General features: G+C 39.9%; 1 protein-coding gene across 2 annotated transcripts in view; it reads left to right on the top strand.

The window, feature by feature from the left end:
• Positions 1-17,400, top strand: part of LOC111505753 (venom carboxylesterase-6) — a 106,120-nt gene that overhangs the window by 62,124 nt on the left and 26,596 nt on the right. For both annotated transcript variants that reach the window (XM_023160617.2, XM_074185863.1), the window contains one exon: positions 15,971-16,139. In XM_023160617.2, coding sequence (XP_023016385.2) covers positions 15,971-16,139 — 169 coding nt within the window. The remainder of the gene's footprint in view (positions 1-15,970; positions 16,140-17,400) is intronic.

Here is a 17,400-nt window from a genome sequence, read left to right as displayed (position 1 = left end):
AAAGATGAACTCCAACAAAATTCGGTAAGTCTGGAGGAGAAGCTTCTGGAAAATTCGAAGTGCTTGAAGGAAGAACTTCTAGAAAATGCAGAAGGCTTGAAGAAAGAGCTTTGTAGTGTGGCAAGCCTACTCGAAGAAAGGATAGGAACCATCGAGACAGAGATAGACAAAATCAGAGAGGAAATCAAAGGGGAGATCAAAGATGAAATCGGAGCAGAAATGAAGAAAATGGGAAAACAGTTAGGCAATGAAATTAAGGGCGAATTCGAGGCAGAAATCAGCAATATGAAAAAAACAATTAGCAAGTTGCAAAACCAAATTGTTAATTCTGCCCAACCCACAGAAACGGTTACTGAAAACTCAATTCCGGAACTGAAAGATGTCAAACTCAGTTCTGAACCAGGAAAGCTCTCCATGAAGCCGCCCTAGTTCGACGGAAAAACTCCTTGGGCAAATTACCGCCGACAATTTGAAGCTGCGGCCAGAGCGAATGGATGAAATGCAGGAGAAAAGGCGGTAGCATTAACATTGGCGTTGCGTGGAGAAGCAACGAATATACTGCAAACCCTCACGGCCCAGGAACAGGAAGACTATGACCAACTTGTAAAGCATCTTGAACTGCGGTATGGACAGGCCCACCTAGAGCACGTTTACCATTCACAGCTCAAGAACCGCTGCCAGAAATCAGGAGAATCCCTACAGGAGTTTGAAGCCGACATAGCTCGATTGGTCCGTCTGGCGTATCCTGCTACACCCGAAAATGTAATGGAGCGGTTAGCAGTTCAAGCATTCTTGGATGGACTTCGCGACCAAGAAACGAGACAGGCTTTGACGCTAGCTCATCCCAAACATCTCGTGGATGCACTGGCAAGCGCTCTGGAGTTTGAGGCTGCAAAACAATCCTGCAAGAGCCAGAGCAAAGTTCGAGCTATCGAGGAGGATGGACAAGTGCCTGCAGATATTGAGGCCACCATCAGAAAAGTAATGAAAGAAGTTTTGCCTGAGAGGAAAAATATAAGATGCTGGAACTGTGGGAAAATTGGACATGTGCGTAGCAAATGTCCAGCTTTCAAAGAATCGACACCAAATCAGGAAAACTAGAGGGGGTCGATGAGAAGGGGCAATCGTCGACCTGTACCCAGCAAGCCCCCGTAAAAAACGCATATGTTGCCAACGACAAGACAAAGGTGTTTTCGTAGACGGCCTCATCAACAACGAGCCTTGCACCATGCTGCTAGATACAGGTGCGACGAGAACCATTCTCGGGCCAACCTTTGCCAAAACACCGGCAAGAATTGAACCGTCAAGCTGGAAGTTACGCACTGCAACAGGGGAGCCAGCCACTGTACTAGGAGAACTACCAATTGAATTAGTGTTGGGCAGCACAAAATTGAAACATCGTGCATTGGTGGCGGACATCGAGGACGATGCGATCATTGGAATGGACATAATGAATTCCAGAGGGTTCGAGCTGAATTTTCAAGACGGCGTCTTACGTGTCGGCGGAGAAGAGCTGGTGCTTCATGGAAGAAGCGAAGAGATAATTAGAGTCCTGTTGGCCGAAGACGTGTGCGTACCTGAGAGGGCTGAAACCATACTAGAAGCTCGCTTGGACGGTGGTACGAGCAGCGGGAATGTGGTAATGTTCGAGCCCAAGATACATGATGAGAAAATTGGACGAGGAATTGCACTGGGTAAGACCCTGTTGCGTGTTGATAAAGTTGTGCCGGTCAGGGTCATGAATGTCAACTACTTTCCCGTGACCTTGAAGAAAGGAACCATGCTGGGGCGCTGTTCGTCCATTTCCTCTGTCATACGGAGTGTACGCAGTTCAGTTAGCCAAGCCAACAACTTGCCTAAAGAGTTGGAGAAGTTAATTGACATTTCCTCCAAAGACATACCATCAACTCACCGATCTAAATTGAGGGAGTTAGTCAAGAGGTACCAGGAAATCTTCGATATTGGAGAAGGAAAAGGCGGCAGAACGAATGTGGTTCAGCATAGAATCGACACTGGGAATGCCCGACCAATCCGGCAATCGGCTAGAAGACTCCCTCTTGCCAAGAGAGAAGAGGCAGACAAGATAGTCAGCGATATGGGAAAAGAAGGAGTCATCGAACCTTCTGACAGCCCCTGGTCTTCCCCAGTCGTGTTAGTGAAGAAGAAGGACGGCTCGACAAGGTTCTGCGTGGATTATCGCCAACTAAATCACGTGACAAAGAAAGACAGCTACCCTCTTCCAAGAATCGACGACACCCTAGACACGCTAGCCGGCTCCACAATTTTCTCGACCTTGGATTTGAAGAGTGGATATTGGCAAGTTGAATTGGCCCCAGAAGATCGAGAAAAGACAGCTTTCACCATCGGCTCAGGATTGTGGCAGTTCACGGTTACGCCATTCCGGCTTTGTAATGCTCCAGCGACCTTCGAGAGATTGATGGAAACGGTTCTCAAAGGTCTCTCATGGAAGACGTGTCTAGTGTATCTCGACGATATAATCGTGGTCGGAAAATCGTTCAACGATCATTTGAAAAATCTGGAGGAGGTGTTCATGCGTCTGAGGAGTTCTGGATTAAAACTGAGTCCCAAGAAATGCCATCTGTTCCAGAAAGAAGTCCGTTACCTTGGCCACGTTGTCTCTGGGGAAGGAGTGGCGGTAGACGAACAAAAGATCAAAGCAGTTAAGGACTGGCCCATTCCAAAAGACATACATCAGCTTCGGAGCTTCCTTGGTTTATGCACCTACTACCGCCGATATGTGCTGGGGTTTGCCAACATCGCCAAACCATTGACTCGCCTCACAGAAGGGCAGATCCAGTTCCAGTGGTCTGAGGAATGCCAAGACTCATTCAAGAAGCTGAAAAGAGCTTTGATCAACGCTCCCGTTTTGAGCTACCCCTTACCTGATGGAAAGTTCATTTTGGATACGGACGCCAGCAACGTGGGACTTGGAGCAGTTCTTTCTCAAATCCAGGATGGACAGGAGAAAGTTATTGGCTACTTCAGCAAAACGCTCAGTAAACCAGAGCGTAATTACTGTGTCACCAGGCGAGAGCTGTTGGCCGTAGTCAAAGGAGTAGAGCATTTCTACAAATACGTGTATGGAAGACGATTTCTGTTGAGAACGGACCATGCAGCTCTCAAATGGCTTCTGCAGTTCAAAAATCCCGAGGGCCAAGTAGCGCGCTGGATTGAGAGATTACAAGAATTTGACTTCGAAATAGAACATCGAGCTGGGACTAGCCATAAAAACGCAGATGCCCTATCACGGAGACCTTGCCCCGATGACTGCTCACATTGTCGACGAGCAGAAGAGAAGGAAGCAGCTATTTGTAGAACTACAGCTGTAGACGACAACTGGGAGGATGATAAGATCAAGGAAGACCAAGAGAAAGACCCAGATCTTGGTTTAGTCATCGGATGGAAGAAAAGTAATCGAAGACCATCGTGGCAGGAGGAAGCAGGTTATTCGCCAGTGATCAAGTCCTACTGGGCACAATGGAACTCCCTTACTTTGGAAAACGGGGTTCTGAAGCGGGTGTTGGAGTCTGAAGACGGTGCAGAAGAAAGGCACCAGACAGTGGTACCCAGGAGCAGACGACGGGAGGTGCTCAAAGAAATCCATGATGGAGTCACTGGAGGACATCTGGGAGTAACGAAGACCCTCCAGAAAGTAAGACAAAGGTTTTACTGGGTTAATTGTCAAGCCGACGTCAAGGACTGGTGCAGAAAGCTGCCAGTAACGGACCTAGGATACGACCGAAAGCTCCAATGCGCCAGTATAACGTGGGTAGTCCTTCCGAGAGAATCGCCATCGATATCGCCGGCCCGTTCCCAGAGTCCCACCATGGGAACAAATACATCCTGGTAGCCATGGATTACTTCAGCAAGTGGGCAGAAGCCTATGCCCTGCCCAACCAGGAAGCCTTTACCGTCGCTGGCGTCCTGGTAAAGGAATGGATATGTCGATTCGGTGTCCCATTGGAGCTGCATTCGGACCAGGGCAGAAATTTTGAGTCCAACCTGTTCCAAGAAATATGTAAACTGTTGGACATTCGAAAGACCAGAACCACAGCCTTACATCCACAGTCCGACGGAATGGTGGAACGAATGAATAGGACTATAAACCGCCACTTGTCCAAGGTAGTCTCTGACCATCAAAGAGACTGGGACCAATACCTCCACCTGTTCCTGCTGGCTTATCGTTCGGCAGTGCACGAGTCAACCGGCCAAACCCCTGCCAGTATTATAATGGGACGAGAGCTGCGGCTTCCTTGCGACCTAAAATTTGGGATGCCTCCAGAACAAGACACTGCGGGGGAAGACTATGTCAGCAAGCTTCGGCAGAGAATGGACGACATTCATGAACGAGTCCTTCTGAACATCCGGAGTGCCAGCGATAGGATGAAGGAGGCCTATGACATCAAGGCGAATGCTGGAGGATTCGAAATCGGCGACCTAGTTTGGCTGTACAATCCTAAGCGCCGCCGTGGTTTATCACCGAAGTTGCGGAACTCGTGGGAAGGTCCGTACAAAATCATGAAAAAGATTAATGACCTCGTCTACCGAATCCATAAGCCACCTCGAGGAAAGCCTAGGGTCGTCCATTTTAATAGACTGGCTCCTTATGCTGGAAATCACGACCAAGTTCGCGCCCTCAGACCACCAGAGGATGAAATGACGTTCCAGCAATTCATGTCTTTATACTCGAACGGACAGAAGGTCGTACATGGGGTAACTCGAGAAGAGCCACGAGACCTTTTCAAGGTTCCAGTTGATTACGCCCTAGCGCACTGCGTGGCAGAGGATCTCCAAATGTCCAAGGGCATCGCTGAGGTATTCAACAAGAAATTCGGTCAGCTTCAAATGTTACGAGAACAGAATCCAGAAGTCGGAGGAGTGCTACAGTTGAAGAAGGGTCAGAGAAACATCTTTTACTTGGTGACCAAAAAGCATTCTCGAGACAAACCATCCTATGAAGATGTCTGGAGGGGTCTTACTAGACTGAAGGAGACGATGCTCGACCAAAATCTCGTGGAGTTGGCGATCCCGAAATTAGCCTCTGGGCTCGACAGGCTGGACTGGAGAATTGTGAGAAGCATGTTGGAAACGATCTTCAGATTCAGCGGCATCCAGATTCTGGTGTGTGGTAACCATCTTCCACGACCGAGCATAAAGACTGTGGAGTGTTACTTCCATCAAACTTCACAGTGCAAATATGGAGAGTTCTGCAGGTATCGACAGACGCCAAGGATGACATTTCGGGACGAAACGTCTTTAAGAAGGGGGCCGACGCATGACGCATCACGGAATACCGCGAAAGAGCGGGAAGGATGCAGATGAGTCCCGAAATCCGCAGAGGGATCCGGAACGTTCGTTGACAATATAAAAACGTCGCTCTTCGTCCCGAAGAGTAGTCTGTACCAAGAAAGCGATTCGAGCGGTTAACAAACGGTGAAGATAAATTAAGCGTTAGTTACTGAGTGGTGTAAATAAATCAGTTGTGATAGTGAAGTATTGTTAAAATAAATTTGTTTAAGACAGTTAATTCTTTAATTCGTTACACAGACATCTGTGGCCATGACCACATCTCAACGGTAACTGCAGGTCAACCCACTGATGTCATTTTGTGGCCACATATACAATTCACACACCTCAAAATTTCAAGGTCATTATTTCCAAGGACATTATTTCAGGTATCATTATGTGGCCATATACACTTGGTTTATATAGTGTTTATATGAAATTATAGAAAATATCCTGAAAGCTGGCAATATAGATTTTTTCATTTCGATTATTTTCGAAACAACTGAAAGTATTAAAAACTGTAACGGAAATGATTTTATATGTCAGTGGATCATTTCTACATATGATAATATATCATTTCAAATTGAAAAAAAAAAGTTTTGATTCAGAAACTTTTATAATCGATGCTTGTTTTATTTGGTGAACGTTTCGTCGTTCTACCAACATCCCAAAAGTGCGTTTTGGACTCTTCGAACTCTTCAATCTTCACCTTTCTCTTGTTTATTCTACATAAAGTTTTCCATTAAATTAAACTGCTGAATCTTGAATAAAATTTGCTCTCGATAATGCAGTAGTCACCATTGATTTCATGCAGTATATTTCAATATACTAAATTTCGATATATGATTCACTGAAAAATCTTAGTAGATTGAAAAGATACTGGAAATGAATGAAGAAATAAAAATAATAACGTCTTTATTATTCTCGGATATATTTCTTCTCACAATTGTTTAGTCAATGTTGGATAAATTGAAAATAAAATGCGAAGTTCAACTCGGTCGCAAAAAAAGTCAGTTTATTGTTCTTTTATAAAAGTTATTGTTTCTATTTCGATTATTTTCGGAACAACTGGTACTTTTGGTTTCTCTACATACACTGAAGTCGGCAACTGCACCGTTCGCTCCATATCAATCTACTGATGCCACTTAGTGGCCACATACACACTTCACACACCTCAAAATTTCAAGTTTATTATCTCCAAGGTATCAGGTATGATTATGTGACCATACACCGTCATATCCAACTGCAATGAATCTTCATTACTTTCATTTGTGCTACAATTCCCAAAGTAAATTCCATAATTTTTTTTCTTTCAATTCGTCAATCTTGCCAAAAGTTAAGCCGAATATCTTGTCCTTATAGAAACCCCACAATGAAGAGTTCGGAACGGTCAGGTCAAATGGATGTGGTGGCCATTCAATAGGACCATTGTTTTTGATTCATCGTCCTGCAAATAGTTCTGGAATGTGGCGGAGCTCCATTATTTTGGAGCTCAGAATGTTCAAAGGCAAATCTTCCAACAACTGGAGTCTGCGACAAGAATTTCAAATATAATATCCACTTCAAAGATGTATCAAAAATGTAGGGACCTATAATCTTGATTTCTAGCACACCAAGCTAGCCAAACTTTGACTCCAAATCTCTCTTGGAAATTTGTAGCTCTGTGTAGAATGTTATTACAGATGTAAATATCCTGACAATGATTTCTGAGCGATTCACGATATGAACACATATCTACCGTGTGGTTTTTTCTTTCGCAAACTGAACATTGGGTTTGGTTTTTCCTCCACCATTGTTTTTTCTGGAACAGCTGCTTCGTGACCTCGATGCCGCAGAAGTTGACGGGTGTGGCTGATTACCTACTCTGGATTTAGGTGAATTTGCGCCGGCGAAATGAATTCTTGGTTCTTGCTTAACTTCGGCTGAAAGAAAGGTGCGGTTGGCCGATTTAGTGATCTCAATCACTTTGGAAAACTTGACTCCTGCATTCTCTTCATAAAGTCGGTCATTTACTGCGCCCTGGTCATAACGATAATGAATTCATTGACTTATGCTTTTTCAATCTCGGAAGAACCATCAAACGGCCACCAAACTGCGTAACCTTGCTGCCCAGTCTTTCGGGCTTCCATTCGCCATTTTTCTTTTTTTCGATCCGATCAAAGAAATGCATTGGATGGTCGGTCTGTTCAGCCCCAGGCTGAACAATCGATTTTCCCTTGCTATAGCTCAACCCATGTTAGGGATCACACTTCAAAAGGTTAGTTCTCAGCTTGTACAAGTTTCGACTTTTCAGAATTGTCATTCGTGATGCGGTGTAACCGGTTCGAAAGATCACTTGCCACCCAGTGGCAAGAACTGCCCGAATGAGTATGATACTCTCCAGGTGGAGGAAATTGATTTCTGCTGGAAGATGGTGACCAAATAAGCCTTTTCTCTTCTGTGGAAGACACGCAGTCATTCTTTCTATGGTACTTTCTGCTCTTAGTACGTGTTGATGGTCTGTACCTAAACACTAGTTTTACTGAAACGTAAATGAAAGTCATCATTCAGTTGATTCATATTCAGAATGACTATATGGCTATACAAAATTGGTTGATGGTTCGATATAGATAGGTACTGGGAAATCGTAGCAAACTGAACATCTTGAAAAAATATTTAGAAATTGAACATATGACAACCAGCTAGCCTCCCTGAGTCATGAGTCATAACTTTCTAGTTTACTTTATATTTCCCAGTAAATAAACTAGATTTTGAAGGTTTTTAATCATCAACTCCCAGTTCGATATGGATCTGGGAAATCGTAGCAAACTGAGCAACTTGAAAAAATATTTCGAAAATGAATATATGACAAACAGCTAGCCTCTCTGGTAATCAAACAAAATTATTATTTACATCGAAGTTACATAAAACATTTCATTCATCACAAGTCATTAACCTCTGGAAGATGAACTTTTATTCCTGCTACGATGTTTTCGGTATGAAGTTCTTCTTGAACTCGAATCCTGAGGAAAATCGTCATCACGCCTGCGACGTTCTTTATGTGGCGGAGACACTCTTGGAGAAGGTGATCGAACATTCCTCTTTGTGTTTCTGTGAAATACGGGTCGACTATTGCCGTGCCGTTGTTCGTCCAAATATTAATTTCCTTTCTTGGAGAAACGTAACGAATTCTGAGAACCGCCACTACGATCTTGATGTGGAGACGCTATACGAAAATGCGTCTCTCTTTTCCTGTAGGATAAGGCTCGACTCATGCCATGGCGTTGATCGTAAAAACATTCATTTTCTCTCTTAGAGGAACGTTGTGAATTTTGAGGTAAAACGACATCACGCCTGCGACGCCCTTTATGTGGTGGAGACATCCTTGGAGAAGGTGATCGACAATGCCTCTTTCTTTTCCAGGAAGAAATGTTTGTACCCATGCTGCCGGAATGTATGCGATGTTCCCCAGGTGGAGGAAAGGGAATCCTCCTGAAAGAAGGTGATCGAGCATGTCTTTCTTTTCTGGAAGTCACGTACTCATCTTCTCTATGGTACCTCTCAGTATGACTCGATGTTCTGTCACCAACCGTGTGCCGATAACTTCTGGGGGGATGACTGGAAATGTCACATCGCAATGCCATACCGGAATGCTCTGGAGCAATGCCAGGGGTATACCACGAAAGCGGAAATCCATAATTGGGAGGTGGGTTCTGAATAGTTGCCATTGGTAGTGGTTGGGAAGCACAAGCGACGACCTGCCCAAGAATAGATGGAATGTTACCATATTCTGCCTTTGGTCCATCTAGCGAAGCCGTCTCCGACATCCTGTCAGAAAAATTACAACGAAGTGGAATGGCACTATCACATTTTGCTGTTGATTCATTGAGCATTGTTCTTGCCGACATTCCACTACATGAACTTTCTATTGGATCCAACTTTGTTGATGAAAAAGAAAATGGAAACTCTTTAGACTCATCACGCTCAGTGATGACAATCACATCTGCAACTTCAGGTGGTGATGACATGAGCCCTTGAACTGGATGCAAATAGATGTTCTCACTGTGGTTCCCTACATTATTCTCCAGTTTTTCAAAATACAACTTGTTGTTGTCGACCAAGTTGTCAGGCGAGTCAAGTTTTGGTCCATTCACAGAAGCAGGAACAACTTTTTGATTATATGCCTCATAATTCACCAGAGGAACTGCATACTCTCCGTCATGAATCATCCTCGCCCCGGGTACCTGAGGACCTTCAACGTTTACCATAAAACTTCTAGGTATACCAGTGCTCTTCTTGACACCTTTTCCATCGGCAAAAGTACAGTCCTTGATCCAATGTCCTTCTTGATGACACTTGTGGCATCTATAATTAGGAGGTAGACGTCCTACTTGATTAAAACCTCGAATTTTTTTATACTTGCTTGGATCATAGTCCTGAGTAGAGCAATTTCATCAATCTGATTTTCTCTTCTTCAGATATACTTAAACTCGACAGGTTCGCCGATTTTTCAATGGGACCTTCTCCGGCTACTTTTGGAAGTGCCGCACATTCTTCTCCATGACTCTCCCACTGTTTCATTTTTTGAGGAGTTACTGGAACTCTTGCAATGAGAAGTGATGAATTTCTCGGTATTAAGTAGTTCACATCAGTGTAAACCGATTTTGTTTGGGCATCCATTATTTCCAAGTCAACGTCATTGTTTTTCCCAATCCTTTTTTGAAGCATAATGGCGTTCCTTAAATCCTTAACTGAAATATGTTGTCCATCGAATGTGACCCTGTCATATTTTATAGCCGACCTGAATTTGTAATACACAGACATGTTTCTTTCCCTGTTGCGAATTGAACAATTCAATGAAATGTATCTTCTCTTCCTTCTGATTTGTTTATCAGATGAACAGAATATTATGTTCTCAATATATAGTATTTCACTATCACTAAACTTTCACTAATACTAATATGGTTAGATAGGTGTTAGGTATTTATATGGTCGTCATCTAGTTAGTCGGCCGTCCGCATACTGATATATTGTGTAAGTGGGAGTTTATAATGATAATATGAAAATTGGGTGGGAGGTTTTTCGTAAACAGTAAAGGAAAATGCCATGAAATTATATGATTTATTTTGAAAAATGAGTTTAGGATCCAGAAATTTATATAATACAGCGACCATTGATAATTTTTTGCTTCGAATCATGATCAGTTTATAGAATATTCGAAACAATTGAAAATGACAAAAATATTCTGCTCGTATCTCTCTATATGCAATGTGAGGATGTCTTGGGTTCCAGAACGAACAGTCTCAAGCTCTTTATAGATGAGAGAGCGCTTTTTCGAATAGTAAATAAAATAGTCAAAGGTCAATACTTCCATGCCCAAATTTTCTACTGAAAAATACAATGGGAAATAGTAACTGCATAAAAATGCCTTTCCAGAAATTAATATTTCAAATATGACCTATCATTCCATATCAACTCACATATCTGTTTTCATGACTGTATTGTACTTTCTTCTTCTATTTATGATAACTAGCTGCTTCTATTGAAAATAACTATAGTAGTTACAGGAACACTATTAATATATAGGATTCATGAAAACAACATAAACTTGCTTCATAACAAATTTTTTGATCCAAAGAGGAAGATCAATTTCCATTTCTTTCATTATTTCACATGGTTCACTAGTTAGATACAGAAAAAATATAGATTTTTTTATAAAAGTTAGTATTATGTAGAGAAATTATTCCTGTCTATTTTTTATTACCTCCCGACGGTTTTTCAGGTATTTGATTTCTCACTTTTGGCAACGCTGTATAGTTTTTTTTAATTAATAAAATTTTATTGACTATTAACTAATTTCTAATCAGTTAATTACATGCTCATTCAATTCATCTGATTATTGAGCATATACACTTCTTTATAACTGAAATGACGTAGCAGGTATACAAATTCCATTGATGAATTACAATTCATCATGAAAGGGGTTTCAGTTTCATCTGTTCTAGGTAGAAAAATTTTGAAGCAATATTATTATTTCATTTCTGCTTTCTTCACATTATTCACAAAATCTTCTTCGGGTGATGACAGTCATCACCCGAAAACTAAAGTTGGAAATCGTATTAATATGAACAACTTGAACAAATACAAACATTTCGGAAATGAACATTGGAACAAACATGAACATTTTGTATTTGCTTCATGTACCGTAATTTTCAGTTCAAATGTGGAAATATGATGGATATTTTCTGTTATTCCTTGATATTCCCAATTATATTATTAGAGCATTATACAATACAAATATATCCGATAGTTCTCAGCATCACGAAGACATAATTCTATTTGTTTTCCATCATAGCATACGCTCATATCATAAATGCTTGCATATTCGGCTCCATCACCCAACACCTTCAATTCAGACGACAAATGTTGAACTGATGATTTGAGATCTACAACATCGATCCAATCTTGACTTGCATACGCATCCACATCTTTGAATGATGGAACTGAAATCGTATAAAAAAAACAATAAGCAACCTCCAACTTATTTCCATGATATAATACTCACTTTCCCATTTTACTTGTACTTATAAAGTGAGTGTATTCAACTGAGTTAGTAATGTTTATATTTCCATATAATTATCATCTAAATCATCTAATATATGAATATTATTGAAACAAAAATAAATTCACTATAAATAATTACTATAATTATTCAATCATATTAAATTTGACTAGAGATCGCGTTTTCATGCCAGCAAAACTTTGTGGGCTCTGACCTAAATATGTCATCGTATATTTACCACCCGAAGAGTTGATACAAGTTATATCGTCATCACTGAATTGCAACGAAATACGTTTTGGTAGTCATGTTTGAAATACTTTATCATTGCTTTCATCTTCCAAAGTTAATAAAATTGATTTACCAAACCTTGTAGGATAAGTTGACATATAATAATAATAATAATAATAATAATAATGTTTATTGTGCAAAAACAGGTTTTATACACAAAGGGAAAAGGGTTAGCCGGAGGCTATCTTCCACCCGTCCCATAATTAGGAAAAAAAATAAGCATACAGTAAGAAAGACTACCTATAACAATAACAATTACAATAGACAATAGATATAAAGATAACATAAAAGATTACAATCGTTTTTGAACATCTAAGAAATTAATTTTCAAAGTACTTTTGAATTGATATATAGACAAATGCATATACGGTAATAAATTATTTAGATACTTTGGTGCAAAGTAAGAAAAACATCCCTCAAATTTGGTGGTAACATGATATGGAATGGTAAATGTATCTTTTCTTAAATTGATAGAATGATTATCAGATCGCTTACTAAGTAATCTGAACAAGTAATTAGGAGTTTTGCTTTCCAATAGTTTATATAAGAATACAGATATGAGATAACGAATTCTAAACTCAATATTCAGCTGATCTAATTTCAATAAATATGGAGTTACATGATTACGGTAGTTTATGCAGCACACAAATCTCATACAAGCATTTTGTATACGTTGAAGTTTGTGTTTATTATAGTCTGGTAAGAAGTTGTAATACACTGAGCTGCAATATTCAATATGGGGATAAATCAATGATTGAACTAATTTCAGCTTTGTTTCTTGGGAAAGCTGGAACTTAAACTTGTATAAGGATTTCAGTTTAAAAAAACAAGTTTTGTAAATGTGTTTAACGTGCTCGTTGAACGAGAGATTGTTATCAATATATACCCCTAAATTTTTTGCTGAACTCACCCAGTCAATCGGTTCATTGTCAAGAAAAAGATGAAAATTTGTTTCAACTTCATTTCTTTGTAGATCAGATCCCAAACATAGGGCTACTGTTTTATTTGGATTAATTCGAAGGCCATGATTTTTGGAAAATAGAAATGTATTTTCTAAATCCAAGTTCATCCTGGTGATAGCATGGTAAATATTATTAGATTGACTTGACAGATATAATTGAAAATCATCAGCATATAAATGTACGTCGCACTGGGATAACGTGGCAGGAAAGTCAAAAATGAAAAGAGAGAACAATAATGGACCTAGAATGCTACCTTGTGGTACACCAGAAGAAGTTTCCTGAAGAGATGAGCATAATTGACCATTATCCAGTATAACCCGTTGAGCCCTTCCTGTGAGATAGCTTCTCACCCAATCTAAAGAACTGCATTCAAACCCAATGTATTTTAGTTTACTCAGCAATAGTTTGAAGTTTACCAGATCGAATGCTTTGCTTTGATCAAGCATAACTAAAAATGAAACCATCGATTTGTTTAATTATGTACACTTCATCAATTGGCAATGAAGATAAGGCCTTTTGCTCTAGTATTTCAACCTCCTGTACAATCAAATTATTGATTTTATTCAAGTCTACTTTTCAAAAGGACATGATGAAAATATGTATGAAAATATAAACAATAACAAACAGAAAAATACACTCACCGTCTTCTATTACGAACTGAATAACACTCTACTAATTGCTGCAGATATATTGGTCTACTGATTTCATAGTGTGCCAGGCATTTCTTTTATGTCAAACAGTGTGAGTCACCCCCACCATGAAACCGTGAAAGGTTCGCATTGCTAGTTGCTACCCACTAGAGATGCCTGACGTCACAGCCAAGCCCACCTCCCAGCTGGATGTGTTAACAGATATCGATACGAACAAACAGTGGTTGTTGCGCTCTCTTAGAGGGCAGACGTTAACACACTCCTTATCACCTGCGCGTCATCATCGACAGCGAGGCTAGAGCGATGCGTTACGTCATAGCCATCGTCTCATCGAGAGGTGAGGACACACCGATGAATACGCATTACTCAGCCACACGCCGTGGAGTGAACATCTCGCTCTCCTAGCGTTGAACGGTTGCTGCTGTGACGTCACACCACTATTACCTTGGTGGGCACACATATTGAACATTCATTACTTGGTGGATCTTTGAAGTATGCAGACGTATGTTTGTACATAGACAAGCACATGATGAAACCCTGTACCGTGCATTCTCTCTCTCTCTCTCTCTCACACACACACACACACACACATCAACCAAATGTAATTATGTCATTTGTCACACACACATACACACACCAAATCTCATATGAAAAAAAATATCAACGATCCATGCACCAGACACTTCAAGGTCACATCGCTTTGACTTTACTAAACAACAAAAAAAGCAATTAATACGTCATAGTGGTGGGGGGAGGCTCAGAAACGGCTGTAATCTGCTACTGATATCAAAGCTTCACTTATTGAAATGAGTTTTCGTATTTTGAAAATGGAATTCTCCCCATAAATCTTTACCTGCATGCGACGTTTCGTTCATAAGATACTCCTAACCATCTACGTCGTTCACGATATCTCATTAAATGTTCAAATTGCTGTCCATCGTTCCTCAAACACATATTCGCTCTCGCCATATTATTTGTATTTCAATTTGTTGAGTTTATAGCCATGCAATCCCTTATTTTTTCTTTCAATTCGTCAATATTGCCAAAAGTTAAGTCAAATATCTTGTCCTTAATGAAGCCCCACAATGAAGAGTTCGGAATGGTCAGGTCAAATGGATGTGGTGGCCATCCAATAGGACCATTGTTTTTGATCCATCGTTCTGCAAATAGTTCTGGGATGTGGCGGAGCTCCATTATTTTGGAACTCAGAATTTTCAAGGCAAATCTTCCAAAAACACAACTAGAGTGCAACAAGAATTTCAAATATAATTTCCACTTCAAAGATGTATCAAAAAAGTAGGGACCTATAATCGTGATTTCCAGCACACCAAGCTAGCCAAACTTTGACTCCAAATCTCTCTTGGAAATTTGTAGCTCTGTGTAGGAAGGAATTTTCTTGTCGCCAGTGATAATAAATATTTTTCTTGAACCATCTCATCACACCATAAAATGAATGTTATTACAGATTTAAATATTCTGACAATGATTTCTGAGTGGCCATCTATACTCGTAAAATATTTTTCTCCTATCATAGTCCGTTAAACGCAAACGGTGGGTTTCCTAAGGTCTAAATTTATTTCTTTTCAGAATTTTTCGAACTGACGTAGTGGATACTGTGATGTGCAATATTTCTCAATGATACTACTTTGTTCTCAATTTTTCAGTATTCCACAAATCAACACTTTATTATTACTGAGGATTTCTTCGAAACTTACGCAAAACGTCTATTTCAGTATCGCTACTTCTTTTAGTCACTGTTCAATTCTTATTTGAGGGTTTTTCAAATGAAGCATGATTCCGTAAACTCCTCTCTATGCGTTGAAAATATCTCCCCATACAAAGCTAGAGATCCAGTAGCATTTCTCAATCATCTCGCGTATACGAAAAGTGTATCAACTTTCTCGTCAATAGAAAAATCCATGATTTTCCCCTCACAAATTACCACGAATCGAATGATTAAATACTTACTTGACAGTAAATTTGACAATCATGCATATTCTGTGAATTAATTTCAGTACTCTCATAAATTTTTTCTTCATTTTCTCTCTTTTTTATATCATTTGAAATGAATGAAATGAAAAACGAAAATCGACAATATATTTACATAATGTTTCATTCAAATTGAGTTGACACGTTTTCAGTATAACAGGGTCATCTTGAATTTTTTTCTATTGGATCTTTAGTACAGCGACATAGAATATTCATTCAACTCTCATTTCCAGCCTTGGCTCTACAATCCATTTTCACCATTCGGTGTAGTAGTCGACAAAAATTGGGCAAACGATCCATTTTTAGAAGACCACCCTTATATTTTATTGAAGAATGGATATGTTCAAGATTTGCCCTGGATTACCTCATACGTGTCTTCCGAAGGTCTCTATCCAGGTTCAGGTAAATATAATTATATTATATGTATGTATCGAAATGTATCAAATTTTCGGTTGATCACGAAGAGTTTACTATTTCATCGGTTAAATAAAACTAGATGGAAATAATTTTGAAAATTTTCATTCGTTTTCAATTTTTAAGATCACTTTTCTGAAATTGAAATAAAAAAACACTACATACCTACTTGCAACATAGATTTGGATAACAGAAAGTCGATATGTCTGTTTTTATATACAATTAATTGTCATCAACATTTACAATCGACCATCGTATTGTCGAATATCTTCCTGGCATTTTGCTAACACACTTGGCTAGTTTCTTCAGGAGTGCTTTTACCTCAAATGTTGATAGCGGACTGTTGTATCCTCGATCGGAGTGCTCTTATCTACGTAGTACCATCGGAAGTGTAGGCGTCATGAGATTCCTTTGATTTGATGCGTTTCTCTAATACCAACTATTAAGTTCAATTGAAAACCAACTTTAAAGGAGAATATCCACACTTAGTAATATTTTCATCCCAACAGATGGCTGAGCTAACTCATTGTACACATCAAAAAGGGACCCTACGATCCCTGAATCTTAACTCGACACACAACACCCGAATTTACCAACTTCTCGTCTCCAGCTGTCGCTCCCGGAAGATATATTTTTAGCCGCACTGAACTAGTGAATGAGGTGACTCCACCTAGAGACTCTCGTTTGTTGAGTGATGCCACCCTAGAGCTTCCGACGTAAAAGACTTTCACAGGCCACATCCCAGACTCATACTGCAAATGGCTGTAGAGTTTCTTCGCTTGTTTTTGTCACGTGGCGGACTGCAGGGATGTGAATAACAACAAAGTAAAATATCTTCATTAAAACAAATATCACTCTGGAATTCAGGAACTGATGGGGTTCTGAAAAGGGCCGAGACGTTGGAGTTATTCTTGAATAAGAACGTTTTTTGGTTTTACGAATTTTTTTGTATAGCATTTGTTTTTCCTATATAAAGCTGGCTGTAGATATCCCGGAAAGCTTTTGAATGATATGCCAATCGAAATCAGTCTCCTTTGTTTATAAATTCAGCAACTTTCAAACTAATTGTATCTTATTGTGGCAAACAGTAATTGTTGAAAACGAGTTAATATTAAATACATTTATAAAATAGTATACGTTATCTGTTCCACTGCTGAATAGCTGATAATAATTGTCATTGGAATCGACGAGGGGGGTTGAGGGGGCCTCGCGGGCGTGACCCGTGAATGCGTGGAGCAGAAATACTCAA

Source organism: Leptinotarsa decemlineata, unplaced genomic scaffold, assembly GCF_025532065.1.
Source record: "Leptinotarsa decemlineata unplaced genomic scaffold, Ldec_3_MD MMD2_P_RNA_scaffold_2, whole genome shotgun sequence".
Lineage (NCBI taxonomy): Eukaryota > Metazoa > Arthropoda > Insecta > Coleoptera > Chrysomelidae > Leptinotarsa > Leptinotarsa decemlineata.
Note: the sequence above shows the minus strand (reverse complement) of the source record. Positions and strands in the feature narration are given on the sequence as shown.